Source organism: Budorcas taxicolor, chromosome 3 (genome assembly GCF_023091745.1).
Source record: "Budorcas taxicolor isolate Tak-1 chromosome 3, Takin1.1, whole genome shotgun sequence".
NCBI lineage: Eukaryota > Metazoa > Chordata > Mammalia > Artiodactyla > Bovidae > Budorcas > Budorcas taxicolor.
Window position 1 is genome coordinate 105,585,628 of NC_068912.1, and position 23,438 is coordinate 105,609,065.

General features: G+C 40.9%; 1 protein-coding gene across 2 annotated transcripts in view; it reads right to left on the bottom strand.

Annotated features, from left to right (window-relative positions):
• The window catches only part of NFYC (nuclear transcription factor Y subunit gamma), a 43,709-nt gene that overhangs the window by 15,169 nt on the left and 5,102 nt on the right, over nt 1-23,438 (bottom strand). The window contains exons 2-5 of one of the 2 annotated variants that reach the window (XM_052636657.1): nt 14,841-14,953; nt 6,985-7,056; nt 5,516-5,731; nt 2,085-2,180 (exon numbers count right to left, since the gene is read on the bottom strand). In XM_052636657.1, the coding sequence (XP_052492617.1) occupies nt 2,085-2,180; nt 5,516-5,731; nt 6,985-7,056; nt 14,841-14,953 (497 nt within the window). The remainder of the gene's footprint in view (nt 1-2,084; nt 2,181-5,515; nt 5,732-6,984; nt 7,057-14,840; nt 14,954-23,438) is intronic. The other variant, XM_052636658.1, reaches the window with a different exon arrangement.

Genomic DNA, 23,438 nt, shown 5'->3' on the forward strand with positions numbered 1-23,438 from the left:
GAACAATCTCTGAATGACTGGATCAATCCAGGATGGGGCACTTGCCCAGCTTAGCAGTGGCCTCCCCAAGCAGAGTGCTTGCTCTTGGAATCTCTTCAGCAGTGGAGTCTGATAAACAACGCCAGCGCATGAGCAGCATCGCCTCCTAGGGCCATCACCACAGTGCTGCGCAGCCAGCCCAAAAGCACATGTGCTTCAGTAGCAAGAATGAATTGCTGCTTCCTTCAGAAAGGGTGAGTTCTGGAGAGTAGGCGCTTTTAAAAGACTTAAGGAAGCTTCCAGCCAATTTGGAGCTTGGGAAAACTTCAGGTCTACAGAGGATTAAAAGTGCTATCTTAGAACTTCAGGCCAGCTTTCGGCAATCTCAACCTTTCAAAAAAGGCCAGGCAGCAGCTGTCCTGAACAGGATGCCAATCAATGGCCTGAATGCCTGCAAAGAACTGAACCCAGGGAGCAAGGAGCTGTCTCAGCTAGACACACTTTAAAGGAGATGGATCATGGCATTCAGAGTCAGGCTAGGATGTAACAAGGAGCTCTCTGACACCCTAGGAGCGTCAAGCACTGAGGACACTGGAGGAACGGAGAGGACACGACCATTCTCTCTGGCCAGTTGGCTTGGCAGGCAGCCCACCGGAAACAAGCAGGAGCTGATGCAAGGAGCCTGAGCAAGGCCTGATTCTGTCACAGAGCTCACCACCTTGTTTTTAAAGGGGGCTTCTGAAACAAATTCCCACAGAGAGAGTGGGTGAGTGGTATCAACTGTTTTGAAGGAAGAGAAGTGGTCTGAGTTCTTCTTGTAGTGACTTCTCAGAGAGGAGGGAAGCACCCAGAGGAGGAACTGAGCCGTGGGCACAAACCTGCAATGTTTCAAAGGCCATGTGCAGCGGGATGACCGTGGCAGCCTGCCGCTGTAAACATCCGACTGAAAGCTCCTTGCAACGCCTTACAGCTTCCAGTCAAGGATGTTTACAGTAGCAAAGACTGCCCAGAAGAACGGAGACGCAGTGAGGTACCCCGTGCTAGGGAGGAGGTACAGAGGGCTTGCTAACCCAAAGGTCCCCAGGCAGGGTCGTAATTACAAAGGTCGTTAAAGATGCCCACTTCTTCTACACTCTCTTATTGGTTATTAACATGAGACAGCACAGGAGAATGGTCATTACTGAATGACTCCTATTTTTAAGGATAATATACTATGAAATAATTCATTAAAAACACTGAAAATTTTATTAACAAAAACAAAGCAAGCAGATCAAGGCTCAGCTTTGCTCCTGCCAGACGCTGCCACTATTCCAAGTATCTCTACTATATCCAGTGATATCATGATATCATGCAATCTGCATGCCTAAAATGATGAGCAACACAGGACAGGGATCTATCGAAATTGCAATTAAGAGCTTTATGCACCCAAAGTGCTGAAAAACAATGGTGTGACCTCTGGAGAGGAGCAGAGAGAAGAGCAGGAAAGGCAGACACATTCCTTCTCGTCACTGCTTAGAGAAAGTTTAAGTGGAGGTTCTCAAATCTGGTTGCACATTAAAAGCATCTGGAGAGCTTTAAAAAGGACTGATGCCTGAGCCTCCCCCTTGCAGATTCTGTTTCAGCCAGTGTAGGGGGCAGAGCCTGGGCACTGGTACTTTTAAAAACTCTAACAGGTGATTCTAATGTGCAGCCAGCACGCTGCATAGAGAACCACAATCCAGAGCAAGAGAAAACCAAGTCCACTCCCTTCAGACACAACTATGCACACACAGAAGCTGCTTCCTGGAAATCTAAAATCTTTAACCTGTTCTCCCATCCCAGATTAAGAACTCTGATAGACTTCCTAGGATACTCCGAAATGAGCTACACTTTACTGTTGTAACTCGTCTTTACTTCTCGTTTTGTCTATTTTCACTGAGACACCACCTCAGAGGCACTGAGTTAAAAGTATCCCTAAATGAGTAACAGGAGATGTTAAGGATGGATCTGGTCTAGAGAAAGAGAAGCAAAAGAAGAGCAAATGTTTTGTGCTGACAGAGGAAATGGAGATCGTCTGATACCAGGATGCAAGGCACCCTCTCGTCGGCAATGCCTTCCCAGCTCACCTGACGCTTCGGTGGTTTCAGCTCATCTCTTGGAACAATATCGATGAGAAAGTCAAACTGATCAAATTTTGTAATCGCCATGGCGATATCATTTCTCTGTAACAAAGAAAAGCAGGGTGAAAAATTAACTTGGGGAGAAGCTAGTTTACCTGGCTTTCTACTCTCCAAGTTACAAGTAAGGTTAAGATGATGACTTCTAAGGCAAACTAAAGACCAATGGCCAAGCCTAGAGCCAAAAAGAGCACACCCAAACTCTTACAAACTTCAAATGATGGATAAACACTGACCAAAAAAGAGATTCATATAGCTCATGCTCCACAGACTAGACATTTGAGCCTCCAACTATTGATACCTCTGCTAGATCCTGCCCCAAGGTCTTCCCCACAACTGTTAAGATTATCACCCTCCAGACACATTCATGCAAATCTAGCCGCATCAACCGACAGGTTTCTTGTCATTCTGTGGTTAGCAAAGTTAGGCTATTACTCAACCTTATAACCTTTTAAGCCCCTAAATAATATCTTGACTCTTTGGTTCACATGTAGTTTATAATCTATTTTGAATCTCTCAGCTGAAATCCTATTTCAGTAATTTTTTACAATATTTTTCTAGTCATTGGATCTATATATGTTAGTTTCTACAAGATTACAATTTTTATTTTGAAATTCAAAATGACAATGTCAGATTCACAGTTTAAATATTGTTTAACATGATACGAATACTGGAAATCTGAAGCCACTAGAGTAGGGGCTGGGGGGAAGAGAACATGAGTCAGCTGACTAACGCTACTGAAACCAAGGCCTGCTCTGATGAGGTTCTTTCTAAGAGCGACATTCCCTTTCTTTAAGTAATAAAATTAAAACATTTTAAAATTAAGAACCAACAAGCTATATATACTTAAGGTTTGTGTACTTCATTGTAGGACAATTATAAAGCAAAAGAAAAAAAATAGAGAACACTAATAAGTGATACACATATTAAGTGTTCAGGGGAATGTAAAGTTTTAAATGCATTTAAAACCAGATGATTTGGTGGACAGAGGGAAGGACAAATATGGGACTAGAAAAAGTAAAGTGTCAATGGTAGGATCTAGGTGGTGAGTTACACAGATGTTCACTGTAAACTTTGCTTATGGTTAAATTTTTTCATAATAAAATGTTGGAGGGAAAAGTCAACATGCTAACAGAAATCCTCAGCAAGCTCTATATATCACAGTTAAAAGGCGACTCATCAGGTAAAATAGGAGGGGATGGAAATTTTCTGTTTTCTTTTTTTTCTTTTTCCCCTTCCCTTGTCTTTGTGATGGCCCCGAGCCACTGAAATGCAAAACTCCAGTCCGACCTTCTTGCCAACCACCCGCCTGATAATAAACCCTCCCAACAGAGGCAGGGCACATATTAAGGGTGCCAGGTCTCATTTAAGATTAGTACAATATAGTATTACATTCATGATGATGTCACCTACTCAAGCTACCCAGATGGCTCATCTATGGACAGAATGAGGGGAAGAAAAAAATAAATGATCAATCACTTTTAGACATATACTAAAGCATTCTACAGAATTCTGGAAACAGATATACTTAAATGGGTCTTTTAAACATTTTTATTATGCCTTTTTTAATGCTAATATTTTACCAATTATCATATTTAGTAAAAAAACAAAACAAAAAAGCCAGAGAAACTTTAAGTACCCAGCTTAATGAATCTGAATAAATATATACACCTGGTAGCTATTACCCATATAAGAACATACAAAGTTTCCTTCTATTCCTTTCCAGTCACCTTCCTTCCCTTACCAATCTGAGGCAACCACAACTCTGATTCTTCTCTCCATAGATGATGATAGTATATGATATCATGTGCTGTGTAATTTTTTCCTCTTTTGCTTAAATATGATTGAGATTCATCCACATTGCTGCATGAATAAATAGTTTGCTTCTCTGACTGTTGAGTAGTCATCCATTTTAAGAATAAATCTATTTGTTAATAGATTTACATCTTGATGGATATTTGAGCTATTTCCAGGTTTTGGCTATTATAAACAAGGTTGTTACTAACAGTCTTATACAAGAATGTCCACACTTTGGGGAGTACATGAAGAGTGGAATGGCTGGGTCTGAGATTAAGGAATAGCATTTTATTAGAAAGTGCTAAATAGTTTTCCAAGGTGATAATACCACTTTACATTCTAACCAGCAATAAATGAGTTTCAGTCATTTCACTTTCTTGTCAACACTCGGTATTGTCAGTCTTTTTTATTTTAGCCATTCTAGTGGGTACAACGGAGAAGGCAATGGCACCCCACTCCAGTACTCTTCCCTGGAAAACCCCAGGGATGGGGGAGCCTGGTGGGCTGCTGTCTATGGGGTCGCACAGAGTCGGACATGACTGAAGCGACTTAGCAGCAGCAGCAGTGGGTACAAACCAGTATCTCACTGTGGTTTTAATTTGTATTTCCCAGATGACAAATGATGTTGCATACCTTTTTGTGCTTGGTCATTTAGGTGTCTTCCTTTTTGAAGGCCCTGTTCAAGTGCTTTGCCCATTTTACTTTTCAATCTGAATTGATCCTGCAGGTAGCTTTAATTAGATCTGTCTAGATCCATTGTCCTCCTCCAAGATAACATAAAATAAGTTTTCAATATCTACCTGTACGAGACTATAGAATTTCTAAGGGTAGGAATCTCTGTCTGTTTTGTATATTAATTCCCAGGGCTTAGAACAGTGCTTGGCACACTGTGGGTATTCATTTAATATCTGCAGAATAAATGAACACAAGCATGCATTTTCAATTTTGGAGATAAAGAGGAACGAAGAAAACATAATGTAGTTCCTTGACTTTGCTGTTAAAATACTGGTACTCCTGTATCTGCCATATCTTTCCTCCTATGTCTGGGAAATCTCTCCTCTAAGAAAGGGCCTGGGTGTTGAGTGGAGGGTCTGTACACCCAATGACTAAGGGGTCGTCATACAATAAGAAAGTGATTTGCTGGATTAAAACAAAAAAAGAAACAAGAAAGAAGGAAAGGATTCCCAGGAAAACAGAGAAGGAACAAAAATGCTAAAGAGGTTAGTGAGACTATTCTTCCTGGGACTGTTCTTTCCTGCAGACTCTCAAGGCTTCCAAGTGGAAGCTGTTTAGATCTGGAGATAGATAAATAATCACTTTAGCCTCTGTTTACAGTGAGAGCTCACCAAGTACAAAGTTCAGTCACTGAACGGTAACAAATAGGGAAGTTGGAAATTAACATTCCTGGTTGCGAAATACATACTATCTTGGCCATAAGGTCTGCCTGCCTCCCACCAGTAGAGGAAGATGCCAGTTAAAACACATCAGCTTGAGAGAGGTCTAGGAAAGAACAATCTCTGGTCCAAAGCCATGCAAGAGAAGAAGGCAAAGGCAGCTGCTTGCCTAATTTTCTACAATATTACCTGAAGAGTCCGGCGCTTGTTATCCTCTGTGTGGATCCAGGCTCGAAGAGTCAACTCTGTGATAAAAATCTGGGCTGCCTTGGCAAACAACACAGGGGCTTCAGCACTGATCATCTGCAACAGACGTAGGCCCTCCCTGTCAATCACCAGCAAGTCATTCAAACCAGTCCGTTTGTCCCTTATCTCATGTCCTGCCAATGGGCTATGGGGCAAGGCCTAGAGAACAAGAAGGGGGGCGCCTCAAGAGATTCCAAGACAAAGCAGGGACAAAGCAGGCAGCACACAGAAGAAGGGAAGAGGGAGAAAGGTTATTTATCTAGTACCTTCCATGTACTTTCTTTCTCTCATAAAAGCCTTTCAGAGAAACTTGGATTTAGGAGAGGTGAAGTGACTTGCCTATAGACACAGAGCCAGTAAGTGGACGGATTTAGGTTCTAATCCAAAAGGAGATAATGTGGGGAAAGAGTGCCAATGGATTCAGAGAAAATCTCCAGCTTCTCATCCTTCTTGGCTTTATTTTTTACATAGTGAAAAAGAGGTAACAACTTTCCAGGGTTGCTGTGGGAATCAAATGAGATAATGTATGTACAAGTGCCTGGCACATAGTAAGTCCTTAAGTAATGGAAGCTGCCTTGCCGAATCTGAATTCAAAGTTCAAACAAAGCTCTGGACCCTGTGCAGCCTTCGAGAGGTGGTCAGAGGTAGTCTGGGACAGAGTTAAGGAAGCAGGAGGTGAGAATTGGGATCTTGGTTCTCCAACTCTAGGTGAGTCGCTTTTAACCTCTTTGTGTCTATTCACATATCTACAGGATGGTGAAACTAGTCACTCTTATCCTGTGAACTCTCACATGGTTACTATGAGGAAGTAAGCCAATAAAAAGGAAAACTGCTGCAAACTGTTAGCTTTCTATACAAATACAGAAAACTATTAATTCGGAGTGGAGAGAGTCGCTCTCTTCTTGAGACAACTGTAATAGGAGGCGGACTCCTAGGAATACAGAAATGGTCAACCCAAGTAAACCCTCTCACAAGCATAAGCTGTGTAAAACAACTCACAGACTGAAAAGTCAGAACAAGTGCAATATCATTGTCAGACATTTCTTAGCGCTCGGATCAACTAACTAGAGACTGCAATAAGATGCCAGGAAGACGTCACTGTTCTGCTGACATGATGATACACGTTTACGCTACACAGTGGAAAGAATCAGGCAATTCAAAAAACAAATACTCAGTAGCTTGGATTTCAACAGCTAGCAAACAGGATACTCCCAATTTTCAGAAAAGTACCATACAAGAATTAAAACTGTTCAATTTCAGCTCACTTAACAATTTTAGAGAGGAACCAAATACAAAACCAACAGACAATAATACTTTTATTTTTAATTAAACTTTGAGCTCTAGAGAAATAAGCAATAATCTTCCCATTGCTTTACTTTCAATATGAATAATAAAAATGAATGTGAATTCACCTTCACATCTTCATCCAGTTTCATAATCTTCTTAATACGAGCCAGTGGGAGTTCCTGTACTCGGAAATCTTTCTGAAATGAGTAACAAGAGGTACGTAAATGGTAGGAATAATTAATAGGATGTGACAGGCAGCATGAAACCCCCTGGTTGATTTAGTCCCTCCTTTCAGAAAATACGGCAGGAGAGAAATCACAAATGAACTTAAGAAAACACAAGCTCTAGAGCAAAATGCTTCTTAACCAATGCAGAGCTTCCAACAAAGAGTTTTAGGATAAACTTACGATGCCTTCTAACAGGGCCCTCATGAAAAGTAACCCCAAACAATACCCGGTTCTTTGCCAGAACAATATAAAGATGCATTATGAATGCATTTCCCCCCCTAAGAAAGTTTACCAGTCTGCAATATGCAGATTAAAATGAGATTTCTGGCCTTAGGGGTTTTTCTCCAAGTTGCCAGTTTTTCCTTCTAATCAAGGACTACAAGGGCAAGTGCCAGCAATACCCGACCACAGTGACCACTCTCTTCAGCCAATGTGACACTGGCTATTTCTGACCTTTGCACCAACATGACACCAGAAACCAGGAAAGAGCTCCTTACCCATCACAGCACCGAAGGCCCTATCTTCAAAAACTGCTGGGGGTGGGGGTAGCAGTAGAAGAGTATGGAAAAAGGGTAAGGGTGAATTTATCAGCTGCTGTTTAGGAGTAGTCCTGTCAATTTTTTCTTAACAAACAAGACTAAGTTGGGAAGAAACCATTTAACTTTACTGTGGAAAGGATTTAGGAAAGGAATTTTCAATCAGCCCTACTCAATTACTTGTGATTTAAGTGCTTTTTCATTTTATTTTGATACTACTGGTATTTAAATACACAGCCAATAACGGATGCAATTCTAGAAATAAAAATCAACTTTGGGTTTCAAAGCTGCAAAGAAAACTGAAAAGGCAGAGATTAGCTAAAATCAGCAAAGTCCCTACTGGCACTAGGTGTCAAATGATTGATACTATAAGTGGTCTGAAATGTGATTCACCAAATCCAATATGCTCACCTGGGAATTTACATCATCACATTACGGAGGAAGCAGCTCTTATTTGAGATTTGGTGTAATTAACACGCATTAGTGAATTTTCTTTTCGAAGACCAATAAAAAAATCAACTATACGTCAAAGAAGGCAGTGGAGCATTTTGGAAAAACATTATCAGCCTTCCCAGAATCTATTTTATGAATACAGAAGAACAGGAACTATTAAGATAAAATGTACACCAAGGCATCTGATTTTTTTTGGCCGCACCTTGTGGCATGCAGGGTCTTAGTTCCCCAACCAAGGATGGAACCCATTACCCCCTGCAGTGGAAGCGTGGCGTTCCAACCACTGGACCGCCAGGGAAATCCCAAGACATCTAATTTCTCCATCCAAATGCAACAAGCTGCTTGGCTACCACTGACGTCTACAAAACCCCAACATCATTTTTTTAATCTTTTCCTTTTCCAAATTAAGTATCAGCATTTTCCACGAAGCCTCTAAAAATCTGACTCTGGAGTGGTAGAGGCTTAGAAGTCCAGTTTACTAAAATTTCACCAGAAGGAGAAAGCATGACACATTCTAACTTTTTCTCCTCCTCTTTCATCTGTTCCTTCATGCAGCTCAACTGATGGCAAATGTATGATGCCTACTACTATGTGGAAGACGCAAATATACTTTTCTTTGAACAGCTGGGCTTCCCTGGTGGCTCAGATGGTAAAGCGTCTGCACGCAATGCAGGAGACCTGGGTTCAATCCCTGGGTTGGGAAGATCCCCTGGAGAAGGAAATGGCAACCCACTCCAGTGTTCTTGCCTGGAAAATCCCACGGACTAGAGGAGCCTGGTAGGCTACAGTCCATGGGGTCGCAGAGAGTCAGACACAACTGAGCGACTTCACTTTCTTTGAACAGTCAAACAGTTTAGAGACTATCACTTAAAAAATGTTATAATCCCCTAAGCTATACTAGAATGGAGGTGTAAAATCCCATAGGGAAGAGAAAGAAATGACCAACTGGCAGTGGTGGGCGGCGGGGAGGTGTTGGAGTAAGCAAGTGGAGTTGGCAAATGTTCCACACAGGGGCTGACACCTGAATGGTGTCTTGGGGTCCTGCAAATCTGCTTGCTGGAAAAGTATGTGAATGTTATTCAGACAAAGGACACAGCACACACAGAAGCACAGAGACAAAAAACCTGGCCTATTTAAGTTTTAGATGTATGACCTCATACAGAGGGGAGCAGCAGGAAAGGGAATGCTGGCTTAGGGCCAGACCCTAAAGGGATTTAAAAACAAACAACATTTATTTAACTATAGAAATTAATCACTGGTCCTCCTTCTTGTGTGGTGTATCACACAAAATGATGCTAAACAGAAATGCCAAAGAAAACGCTAGGGATGACAGTTTCTTTGGAAGGCCTCCCAGGATGATACACACAGCACAAGATTACGACCACGAGATTTAGGTCTCTTACAAGTGTGTTCTCATTTGGCTTTGTCATTTAATATAATTCCCACAACACTGTTCTAAGATTACTGAACTAAAGCCCAGAGCTGATAAAAAGATCTCCTTCCCCAACTTGAAAGAATAAATATTACTTTCAGAATGTTTATGAGACTACAATTTAAAAAAAAAAAAAACAAGGAAAAGTCAAGATATAGTCCCACCGTGAAGAGAGGAAGAAACTTACAAAAAACTCTGTTCTAAATCCCATACATCTTTTTTTTTTGTGAGAAATTTTCTCATGATCTCTAAACCTTGAGATCTTAAAGGATCTTCAGATGTGCGTGTGTGGCTCATTCTCGCTGACAATAGCCCAGCTTTCTATAATCTCAGCCCAGCTTTCCAGTCACATGTAAGGCTTTATGACAAGCTTATTGGAGAGAGGCACCCCTTCACGATCGGTAAACTGGCTTTCAATTCAATGCTCCCCTTGTCACTGGCAACCATGCAACTGACATGAGTAACATTTAACTTCTTATCCTGATGCGAATGCAAGTGGAATAACAACTGACACATTTTATTCTTGGGCGTGACATCAGAAAGGTGGGAGAGTGGATTCTCCCTCAGAACATCTTTGTGCTCCTGATCACAACCAAAGAAGTGTTTGAAAATGCTGCCACCTGAAACTGCTGAACTTCAAGAAGTCTGAATTCACTCAATGAGAGTTTAAAGCCAAATTACAGTCAATAGGTCTCAAGCTGAACTAAACAACATCTGGAGTTTCAAATAATGATGAGGAATCTTTTGCAGGCCTACCTAGTCAGGCACTCACTCTAAAAAATCAAGATTCTACCTTCTCAAAAGCAGTGATTCTCAACATGGACAGCATGTTAGGATCACCTTGGGGAGCTTCTGAAACACAAGATGCCTGGGCTCTACCTCAGACTAACTGAATCAGGAACTCTAGGGAGTGGAGTCCTGGCATCACATTTTTTGAAAACTACCCTGGTGACTATAATCCACAGTGAGGGTAAAGGACCACTGCTTTAAAGCCTTGCCGCTCAAAGTGAGGTCCCTAGACCCACAATGGCATCATCTGGGAACATGAATGAAGTGCAGAATCTCAGGTTCCTCTCCAAACCTGCTAAATCAAAATCTGTTATTTCAACATGACCCTCATGTGGTTCACATATAGACAATAAAGTCTGTGAAGCGCTGTTCCACAGGAAGGGCTCAAACAGCACAGGGCCTATTTTTTAGCAGTCCACCAAACTTCACCTCCAAGTTCTTGTTTAAATGGTTATCTAATTTGATTATAATGGTGGAAATGTCATCTTCCAATCTGGAGACACTGAAGAATGAAAAGATGTAACAGGCAATTAAAAGAAGGTGACCAAAGCATTAAATTATGGCTAACTTGAAGGCTAAATGGGGTGGAGGGAGGGAGTTTGAAGGAGGATTAGAGTTTTCTTTAAGATTCAGCATTACTACCTCCCCACCTGCCCCGCAAAGGACAGAAGTTAGCTCTTTCTTCCCCACTTTCAAAGAGGTCTAGAGAGTAAAATTTAAAGCCAAGAAGTCTATTAATATTGCTCCCAGAGCTCTGCTAAGCAGGAATACAGTATCTAACACGATCATCCTGGTATATAATCATTTTGGTATGATTTTTAATCAACTCCAGTTTCAGGTGAGCACCACCTGGGTTTATGGACAATGCAGAGCTTTCAAGAATGAGGAGAGCAAGATGGCCAAGCTGAGACGAAAGACAAATTGTTTTTGCTGAACCGAGACCGAGACAACTGGGGCCAAAGTCTCCAATATGTCATGCACTATATCACCTGTGCTTAGCCGCTCAGTTGTGTCCAACTCTTTGCGACCCCACGGACTAGCAAACTCAAATTGCTTATTTTTGGAACACCTCTGTCACAGTCTTAGAGAGACCACAACACCTTATGAGTGTTCTCATAAACTTCATTTACATTTGGATAGTTTGAACATAGATTTTTTTAAAAAAATCTGGTAGACATTTTGAGATATCAGCCTAAGAGGCTCTGCCATATCTGAGGAAGTCTGGTTGTAAGTGCTGCTTGAGCTCTACAAAGGCACACACTAAACACTAAAATATCAGCCACGTCACACAGGCAGAGGTTCAGTCAGAGATGCAGATGCCTTCATGCCATCGGCAGAGGGAAAATAAAAGTTTTGCAAAGGGACTTTACCGGATTCATTCTCACTCAAACCTGGCACTATGTTGCTTCACACTAAATCTGAAGTGGAGGAGTCTATGATTTATTTGAACATTTACTGTGCACCTATTACATGCCGGGGCTTCCCTTGTGGCTCAGCTGGTAAAGAATCCACCTGCAATGCAGGAGACCTGGGTTTGACCCCTGGGTTGGGAAGATCCCCTGGAGAAGGGAAAAGCTACCCACTCCAGTATTCTGGCCTGGAGAATTCCATGGACTGTATAGTCCACGGGGTTGCAAAGAGTAGGACACGACTGAGCGATTTTCACTCATTCACTCACTGCTGCTGCTGCTGCTAAGTCACTTCAGTCATGTCCGACTCTGCACGACCCCATAGACGGCAGCCCAACAGACTCCCCTGTCCCTGGGATTCTCCAGGCAAGAACAATGGAGTGGGCTGCCATTTCCTTCTCCAATGCATGAAAGTGAAAAGTGAAAGCGAAGTTGCTCAGTCGTGTCTGACTCTTCGCGACCCCATGGACTGTAGCCCACCAGGCTCCTCCATCCATGGGATTCTCCAGGCAAGAGTACTGGAGTAGGGTGCCATTGCCTTCTCCGAGTCACTCACTATTACAAGCCAAACATCATTCTAAGCATTTAAGAGATACCATGGTAGCATTCTGACTTCCCTGGTGGCTCAGACAGTAAAGCATCTGTCTACAATGTGGGAGACCCAGGTTCGATCCCTGGGTCGGGAAGTTCCCTGGAGAAGGAAATGGCAACCCACTCCAGTACTCTTGCCTACAAAATCCCATTGATGGAGGAGCCTGGTGTCCACGGGGTCGCAACGAGCTAGACACGACTGAGCAACTTCACTTTCACTTATGGTAGCATTCTAGGATTCTTTTCTTGAGAGTATGTGGAAGGAAAATTTTAGCCATCAACAGGAGAATGATTATAAATGACTTTCCCCCTTGGTCTTTCTCCTTACTCATAAAACTTGAACTAAAAGTGAATCCCTCGAAGTAATCCACTTTTAACCTCTGAAGGACTAGCTGTCTAGCTACAAAAAGTTGGTCAACACCACTATCTTCCCTGATGTCAATCAAACTTGAAAAGTAAATCCAGCAGGGTAACATCAAAGCCCATGTTCCTCTGCATTGCAGCATTATTCACTATAAGAAACAGAAGCAGCCCAAATGCCCACTGACAGATGACTAGATTAAATGTGGTATATAGAAGGACACATTATTCAGCCTAAACAAAGAAATCCTGTCATATGCTACAACATGGATGAACCTTGAAAACATCATGCTAAGTAAGTGAGACGAGCCAGGCACAAAAAGACAAATACTGTATGAGTCTACTTATATGAGGTACTTAGAGCAGCCAAACTCACAGAAACGAAGCAGAACAGTGATCACCAAGGGCTGGAGAGTGGGGAAAGTGGACAGTTGTTTCATGAGTGCAAAGCTCCAATTCCGCAGGATAAAAAAGTCCTGGAGATCTGTTTTACAACAATGTGAATATACCACTGAACTGTACATTTTAAATGGTCAAAATGGTAAATTTTGTTGTGTTTTACCACAATCAAAAAAAAGAAAAAACTCAAAGTCCAACAGAATACAGAAAAGCTAGGTGCTGAGTTTGAACTTCTAAAGTTCATTCACCTGGTCACTTGTCTGATTCTGAATCTGTTTCTGCATTCAAGCTGGGACATGCTTGCTGCACTGCCTGGTCCCACTAGAACTCAGGAAGGCACTAGTTTTACACCAGGCTGACCCCAGCACTTAAACCTGAAAACTTAACCATGACATTATCCCCTCGGAACATACAAAATACCCCACTTCTGACTTTATAATTCCATTTTTTCCCTCCCTTCCGCTTTATATCTAAGATACTATTGATAACGACCACCTTTAGACTGCAGAAGAATGATTTTTCAGTGGAAATCCACCGGGGAACACAGGCCACTCAGAGAAAGCCCAAACCAAGGTCAAATGTGGAAAATCCCCCATATAAACAAACATGACCCACAAGGATACCCAGAATATAAGGGGTTTTTTTGACGTTTATCACAATGAGAAGTTATTGTTTATTCTACTCATTCATTACCTGTTTCTGTCTCTCCCAGCAGAATACATGTTCTGTGAGGGCACTAGTTTCGCCTGTGTGGTTCACAATAACTAGCCTAGCCATAGGAGGTGTGTAAGTATTCATCGACCAAATGAAAGCTGATCATGTATGTCAGAGATTAAAGACCAGAACTCTACGAAATCGCAGCATGAGTTCTACATCAGGAAAGAATCCAGTATTTGCTCTGCCAGGATGCTAAAACCGCTGGGGCAGGAATGACATATCTCAGAGTGCTCCTTCAGCCATTTGCTGAAATGGCACCAAACACAACATTCTTCATTATGGATATAACATCATACTCTCCCTTTTAATGCTTCAGATTCATCACTGTGCCTGACTCAGTAACTACTTAATAAATACTTATTGAACAAATGACCTGGGTGTAATTATTACACTGTAAGCTCCTCAAGGGCCAGGGTTTTGCTTCTTCTGTCAGTGGGTCTCAACAGGGATGATTTCAGCCCCCAGGGGACATTTGCCAGTGTCTAGCCACAGTTTTGGTTGTCAGAACCAGAAGTGCAGTGCTACCGGCTACAGTGATTAAAGACCAGAGACGCTGCTAAACAGCATACATGCACAGAAGAGCCCCTCACAACAAGGAATGATCTGGCCCGAAGTGTCAATAATACTGCTCTTAAGAAACCCCAATCTAAGTGTATCTTTTAATACCTGGAAAGAGTGCTGGCTTACAATAGATTTGTTGTCGAATAAATTGCCCAGCAGTTTTCACCAGGTCCTAGAAACCTAGCAGGGCCACTAACTCAGGCCACAGAAATGAGCTACAGCTTCTGGAGGAAAGGAAGCCCTGCTTTTCTGCATTCTCTAAAAGATCTGCCTCACATTAAACAATCTCCAAGTCAAAGCATCCACAGGCCTAAAGAAAGCCACTAAAATTAAAAAAAAAAAAAAATCCATGTAGTTACCTCACCTAAAGTAAATTATATCTTCACCTTCTTACCCACAGGTCAGAAATGAACTATACCTTCGTAAATGTGCTTGAGATTAAACATGCTTTAGCCTAAGTTTTGATTATTCATCTCAAAGCTCGTTAAGTCTCTCAGTCTTCCTTACCACTGTTAAATTCCGGATTTCTTCCATGACGCGAGGCCAGAAGGACTGCAGGCTCTGCTGGGCGTCGCTGCTGCCAGCACCACCAAACCCTCCTTCTGTGGACATTCCGACAGCTAAAACACACATGCGTGACACATGTTACACAGAAGGAAGCCAGGCTTTGTATCTATTTATACCTTTCCTTGTGGATGTTTTCACTCATTCATTCAGGTTTTCAGTCTGAGAAGATAATACAATTGTGCTGAAGAGGTTTTTCACACCAACTTAAGTCGGCAAAAAATGAGGAACGTTTTCCCTTTCATCCAGCTTATCTCACAGAGACTAACAAGAAGCTGAAATCAGAAAATCTAAAATTCCTAGAAGAAAAAAAAAAAAAAAATATATATATATACACACACACACAAAACTGCTAGAAACCCAAACTCAAATCCTAATGTGAATCAAGGACTTTTAATGTCTTATTTTGGAGAGAAGGAAAAAAAAAATGTACTTGGTTGCCCTAGTGTTGTCCATAATTTTCAATGCCATCCTCTCCAATGTTCTTCAAGTTCTATGTGGCTTCTCATACTCCATGCCACAGCCTGCAGCACATATATTAAGAGTCCCCAGTGATTAATACTGCACATAAATGTAAACCCAGAGTCTTAAAAACTAAGAGCCAAGTTTACTCTGCTGTTTTAGTCACTGTGGTCCCATTTCTTTGGGGCTGACTATTATTATTCTTTCTAATCTCAAACAGATCTTCCTCAAAGGACACAAAATCTGTACAGCCAGGCCAGTAACTGAGTGGGTGGCACAAAGTCCTTGAAATCACTTCCAGTTCTTTGCTTACCTGAACCCTGTTGTCAGGCACAAAGTCAAACAAAGCACACCATTAACTGGAAGCTTTAAAGATGGTTGAAAAACAATGGGGAATTAAATTCAGTACAGAGAGAAGAGGACCAAAGTTTGGTCAATTGCTTTGTCATGAAGGAGGGAAGATGAATAAGGACCCCTGCACCAGCTATATCTATACCATAAATATAGATAATACTGTAATGTTTGAAAAGATTTACGGGGGGAAAGTAAAAAACTCCAGATGGCTTAAAATGTTTATCTGTCAAATACTTAAATCTAAGAAACACTTTAATTAAACACAAAGAACAAGAAACTTCAGTGATATCCCAAGAATTTCTATTCTGGGAAATTATTCAAAAAGATTCAATATGCCAGTGACAGGATGCCGGCGGAGAGCTATCTAAGTCATTAAGAACTAATTCTGAAGGGCTGAAAGAAAAGCAGCAAGTCCAGGTGTCACATGACCAAACTGCTACTTTCCAGGGTCCATGTGGATGCATGCTGGGCTGATCACTCTCTATCGGCAGAGTGGATGGTGGCTGATAAATCTAAGTTTAGACTGTGAGGATGTCTGATTCACTCCTAAATGTCTGCCTGGGATTGTCCTAGAAATCTCTGATTTTTTTTTTTCCTTTTACTTCTAAAGGAAATGATGAGAGGAAAGAACAGAAGGAAAACAAGAACACAATCTTCAAAGCAGATTTCACTCTGGTGTAATGACATTGGTGGGCGATGATGTAATGGGAAAAGGTTTGGAGCCAATTTCTGGTGCTGGAGGCCCACAGGCAGCTCTATACATCAGCAGGAACTCTAAGTCCTAGGAAGCAATATGATCCTGGAGTTTCTGGAGGGAAATAAAGTGAAGAGTGTTGAATCACAGTTGGAAACGACTAGATTAAGATCCTGAGGCCTAAAAAACCAAGTAAGAACATTTCCGCTCAGCTCCCATGACATCTTCACTTATCACCATATGCACATGACCTATACACTATTCTCTCAGATGTACTGAGAACAAAGAAGTCAAGGTAATCTAGAGAAGTTTAGTTATTTATTTTTATTAACAGATTCTTATGAGGTACTCACGACAATAATGAGAGCAAGAATCTAACCTTTTTAAAAAGGGCAAAAAAAACCTTTCCAGAAATGAAATTAATTATCAAAGAACTTTAAAAACGAATCTAACCTTTTAGTGTACGGACCCAAGGAGAGGCCTGATCTTACAGAATCTGCCATGTAAGCTGCTAAAGTCAAAGAAGGAAGAGGCACAAAGTTGCCAGTGTGATACTCTGTACAACTTGCTAATGAGAAGCAGGATTCCTGAGTGCAAAGGTCTTTAAGATTTACAAAGCTGGTAACCAGTTTTGACTGTCCTCTGATCTCTTCCCACAAATGTTATCAAGGTACATAATTCACAAAGCATTTTTAAAACCATCTGTGTATATAGTCTGCTTTTAAATCTTGAATGGCCCCAACTAAGCATGTGCTGGCACAATCAGTTCCCAAACATCTGTGCAGTCAATAGATTATGAATGAATCTTTGGCTGGCTCAGAGCCACACACTGTCGGAGTGGGGGTGCGCACAAAACAAACGTTAAAAAAATCTTTCTGGAACTGACAAACGTATTAAAGAGTATTACGTTTTTAACTTGAGAGACCCATTTTGAATTAGAAAACCATAAATGGATAATGGCAAAAAAATCCAAATCAATAATAATGTTCTTTACATTTTACTGCCTCACAGAACTTTAAAATGGGGTGGGGGGTGCTTTAAGAACCATCCAGGTCCAGCTCCTCTAAAAGATGCTCACAGCTCTACTTCAACCTCTGCCCCTCCCTCAATGCACCCTACGAGGTCACTGAAACATGAGCTCCTCCCTCTACAGTTCTAGGAAACTGGTGCACTGGCTAGGCATTCTTTTCCATCTTTGGACAGCTCTCACTGCTCTTCTTTACATTAAGTTGAATTTACAAACAAAGGATCATTTCAGCTTTAGATGTAGTTACAACTTTCATGATTTTTCCATCCAGAAACCTCTTTTCATAAATTCCTGACTTCAAAACACAAAGGAACTGTACTCTCCGCATCAGGGACAGAAGATCTTCTCATGAGGAAAAAGAGAAAATGGTTTGGAGCATGTTTTCCAGCATCTTTGCACAGAAATAATTTGTAGATAATTCTCAGTATCTCTTGGAAGACCATAAATTGTTACTATAAATTCCTAGAAAAGGTGAATATTTTTATTCAAAAGGCTTTCCTTAAAGCAAATCCAGTCTTCACAAGGGGCTTTTCAAATTAAATCAAATCTCAAGCAACAGATTTCATGAAAATAAGCTAGTATTCTCAATATTTTCTGACCATGGCACAACTTAAAATTAAAATAATAAAACCTAATCATAAAAAAATTTTGCTCACTAAACACCTAAGTTAAAAAACATAAAGTAACTTCTCACTTATTTTAATATTACATTAATTGCAACTAAATTGATTTTGCTACAGAGGTAGCCTATTTGTAGCATCTACAACCCATGGAAAATATGCCAGGTTCATCTTCTAGAATGATGAGAAAGAAATGGATTTAAAAGTGAGAAAGAGATTTATATTCCAGGATCCTTTTTACTCCATGTTAAATTGCTATTGCTATCATGAGATAAAGCTATTTACATACAGTAAGACCAAGCCGCATTAGCTTAGATGACTCTTTTGAAAAATGCACAACAGAATTTCCCAGATTTAATTCATGATTAATATTAGATTTATCATTCATGTTCATTAATTAATTTATAAATACCTGAATAAGACCGCCTGCTTAATTATTTAATAAAGACTTAAGAATCAGATGAAGTATTGAACGTTATTGCTATCAGAAATCTCAACTCCCATTATCTTTTAATTTATTTGGTTTTAAACAGTTTCCTTTCCAAAACTAAAATGGGAAGAATCAAAGTACACCAGGAAAAGGCCATTTCTCCAATGCTCAAATCAACTGCCATCTCTCCACAAGTCTCTAAATCACCACAAGTGATCACTCCTTCCGTGAACCTTCAGAGCTCTTAATCTGTACTTCTTCTTGCCCTCATCGCATTACCTTGTATGATCATTATTTATGTATTTCTTACCACATTTCCCCTTCTGGTTTATAAGCTTCTTGTGGGTAGGACGTGAGTATGATTCATCTCTGGATTCCCTCACAGCACCTAGCACAAAGTCTGATAAATAATTACTTCTGAATGAAGGAGAGTTGTTGCATATGTACTTTCTGAGAAAAAAGAGGCCTCCTAGAAAGCCTGGCTCTGAAATAAGATTTATTGGGATGGCAAACTATTTTAGGAAGTTAAAGTGTTAGTAGGACTACAATCAGAAATCCAGACACACACACACACACACAGAGAGAGAGGACACACACACACACACACACAGAGAGAGAGAGAGAGAGAGAGAGAGAGAGAGGTCCTGGAAGTTACAAGGCAGACCAGAAGGCTGGAAAACATCGGTGTGTACTATCCATAGCATAAAGCTCTTGAAAAGTCAGAATCTTCTCAGAAAGGTGACCAGGACAGATGAGCAAAGTTTAAAAAATTAATGACAAGTAAGCAGGAGGAGAAAGGGGGTGGGGAATACCTCTGTTTGGCCATCCACTGCAAGGAAGATAAGGAGAAAATCATGCAGAAAATGAGATGATTCAATCAGATCACTCAAGGGTACACAGTCTAACTGTCATTCAAATACCCAGTTACTCTTTATCATTCTTAAAAAAAGAAGACCTAAGCAGTTTTCAAAACATCTCAAAAGCAGAGTGCTCCTCCTTTGAGATTTTCTTGGAAGTCTTTCAAGCTCTTGGTTTTGACCAGGTACCATTCTTACCAAATCCTCCCTGAGTGATATGCTGGACATGGAACAGGACGTATCAAAATGATCAAGCTCATAAAATACAAAGAAACATAAGATTTTACTACAACATCCTCTAGTCTCTAAAACTCTGTACCTTTAGAGCTAAAGCCTATTTCTTAGCATATACCTCGCTCTCTCCACAAAAATCCTTTGTAATATGTCTAAACCCACATATAGGTCTCTAAAGTAACTAAAACCAAACAAATGTTGTTGGGAGACAATACCTAAATCCCTATCATCACAACAACTTGAATAGGAAAAAAGACCACAGGAAAATCCCCTAAAATGAAGACCAATCTTTGATCAACGCTGCTTCCTATTAAAATACTAGAGCTGCCCCGTTCCAGGCAGTCAAATTTTACTTAAAAATAATGTTCTCACTGTTAAATGTAAGCAAATATGCCTTAGCCCAGTTGTGACTGAAGAACAAATCTAAACACTGGTACCATCTTTCACCTTAATGCCCCTCGCCATCCAACTTGCAGCCTTTAGGCACTTCAGGCTGAGAATGTCCCTAATAGTTCCCATATGTCTCCAACTTAACATATATCAAGCATCTCCCTATGTTCAAAGCACATTAACTTCTTCACTTCTTCTCTTGACTTGCATCTTGATCATGTCTGTCATTAGATGACATGATTTTCCTTTTGCCCAATTAGTAGCTCTATCACACACATTTTATGTTCCAGTGCTACTCAGGTATTTATTGAAGGTATTCTTTACCTTCAGGTATTCTTTACTTGAACTGGCTAAAACTGTTGGGATACTGTATTTCAAATGGGGAATGAGAGACAAAGAGAGATAAAGAAAGAATATTAATATGAATGAATGAATAAGAGGAAAGCTAACTTGTGCTTGCTATTTTAGATATTCTCCCAAACTACAAAGAAGAGTGAAAACTAAATTTGAGAACTGAAATTTCTGCAACAAAACAATTTCACCAACATCAAGTTGGTTCTCATGATTAATACAGATGGACCTAAAACCATTATCAATCACAATGGCTAAAAAGGATTCAAGCATTAAGGAGTCATATGGTTTATTTCCACAATAAAACCAATCTTAAATTGACAATTTCAGAAGAAAAATAACACTGATCTAGAAATAAAAAGACCTTTGTTTGTGAACTGGCCTGCTGCCGACTAGCTAGTGGCCTTGGGCCAGTCACTGCCCTAAGACACTGCAGATGCAATGTACACTGAACACACACACCAAAGGGCAAAGGGGTGGTCTGGTATGGATGGCCCCACACTTCACTGCTTGAGGATGCAATAAATGAATGAATACAAGGCAGGCTAACTACAGAGAAAAGAGGGTTCAATTGTCTTTATTTAAGCTCATCTGAGGCTTCTACCGAAGCAAGAAAGCACTAAGCCTGGTGCCAGAAACCTTACTACTCAAGTTCTAAACATAACTGGATACCAGATGGTCATACTTCTGACAGGTTATTATACAGTACCCCACTACTGTAATAATGAATAATGTAGTCTTACTGGAGACCCCTTTCCCTAATTCTGAACGCCAAGTTCAGTGTTTGAGGGTCTGTCTGTCTTGAACTCCAAATGGCTAAGTAAGTCTGAAGCCCCTTTTCTAACTGCATACAGAAGAAACTGTGCTTTCCAAAAGACTATAGGTTGGAACTGGCTGCACACTACTCTTCCTAAAGATCTGTTCACAAAGATACATTTTCAAACTGGCAGCAGAGACACTTCCTTCAAAAACAAAAATATGCTTCTGTTTGCTGTCTACTACAACATAATCTTTCAAACAAGGGCTAGATCATAATACAGTGTGTCTGGGGAAAAAGGAAGATAGAGCAACTTTTGGTATGAAACTTAACAGGAAGGCATGACCAGAACATTAAAAAAAAAACAAAAACCTGTTTCTGTGGAATAGAAACGGTATGTAAACATATCACTTCACACATTTGCTTCCTCATCCCTTCACTGATGTCCAACTTACACGATATATGTTATACACAGGCATACATGGCAGCAACAAAACACTATCAGTATTGTGTGTGGCGGAGAACAAAGCCCAGCAGGTATTCTAAAGGCAAGGGCCACAAACCACAGCCCCCAAGCCAAATCTGGCCTGCAGCCTCTTTCTGTAAATTCACTTGTACTGGAAGACTGCAGCCCCATTCATATATGTTGTCTATGGTTGTTTTCATGCGGAAACAGTAGAGTTCAAAGTGTTACAAAAGAAAGTATATGACCAACAAGCTAAAAATATTACCTAGCCCTCTACCAAAAAAGCGGATTTGCTAACGTAACAATGGGGAAACTGAGGGCCGGAGACTGGAAAGCTAGCAGTAGATCACACAACTGCGACGGCTTCCTCACCCATTCAATCTCCAGCCCGCTCTGTGCCCCAAACATCTGTTCATCTCTCCTGACACTCCAACCTAATGAAAGTCAATACATTTCTGAAGGAAGCATGACAAGTAACTGGTTTTTTTCAGACTCTTGAGCCTCCAAGAAAACCCTAACATGAGCTGGAGAAAGGAGAGTGCTATGTGTGTTCAGCCATGTCCGACTCTTTGCGACCCCGTGGACTGAAGCCCACCAGGCTCCTCTGTCCATGGGGATTCTCCAGGCAGGAATACTGGAGTGGGTTGCCATGTCCTCCCCAAGGGGATCTTCCCGACCGAGGGATCAAACCCAGGTTTCCAGCATTGCAGGTGGGTTCTTTACCTTCTGAGCCTCCAGGGAAGTCCATAGTGCCTGTTGGCTAAGCTAAATCATGTTCTAAAACAAAGAATCATTTTGTTTCCTGGATCCCTCTGAAACTCAGAAACTCTAAGAACAACCTTTCGCCTAGTCTCTAGCAGGATCCTGAGTTGACGTATGCCCAGAAGTGAAAAATGTGATTCTGAAGAATGTTTCAAAAGTACCAACTTAAGAGCTTTAGAGTTTTACATAATACTTGTTTCATACATTATCCTCAGTTGATCTTCACTCAGCTCAGTGCCAAAGATATCAGTATCATTCCAGTTTCACAGATAAGAAAGCCAAGGGTTGGGTATCTTTGTGCTCAAGGTTGCATGTAGTAAATGCAGAAGCTGGAAATACAAAAGCTCTAAAATTCTGTTCTTGGTTTAGTATAGCTTGTTCGCTCTCACTTCATGTTGCTTTAAGGTGTGTGTGTATATGCAAACTATTCAGAGATAGGAGCAATCTCAGCTTTGATCACTGACTCAAATCCTTAACCCAAAAGATCATTTTAATCCACTTGCTCCCAAAATCTCTGTGGCAAACATGGAAGAGAAGATGCTCATGGAAGAGAAGATAGCTCGCTGCCATCTCCTATCATATAAACATCCTTCTCTTACTTCTCTGTGTCTCCTTCCTTGCTCCCTCACTCTCTCTTCTATTTTTTCATTCCCTCTTGCTTGTCTCTAGGACAGTCAGAAGCACCTATGAATACTCAGCTGCAAGCAGTGGGGGGCAGTAAAGTACAGGCTAAGTAAATAAAGAAAATCTATTGGACCTGGAGGTTCTTGTTCTCTGGCTACTAACTGGTCACTTAACTTCTGGAGGCCTCTGGTCACCTCACAGGGCAGCTGCAGCACACAAACAGGGAACACATGTAAGAAGGCCTTGAAAAATACCAAGCAACATATAAATGTCATATGGCATGTCAGAATCACTGCTCAGAGCTAGACAAGTCATCCCTCCTGGTCTGGCCAGTCTCAAACACAGTACCACACCAAAAGACCAATCTCCCTTACATATAGTAACAAGTAACCCAATTTGCTTCTTTCTCTAATTTAGACTACTTAGAGTTTCCGGAGTGCAGAGTCAGATGTACAGAAACAACTGCACTGAGAAATCTTCTTCCACTTCTTTTATAAACATAAAATAACTTAA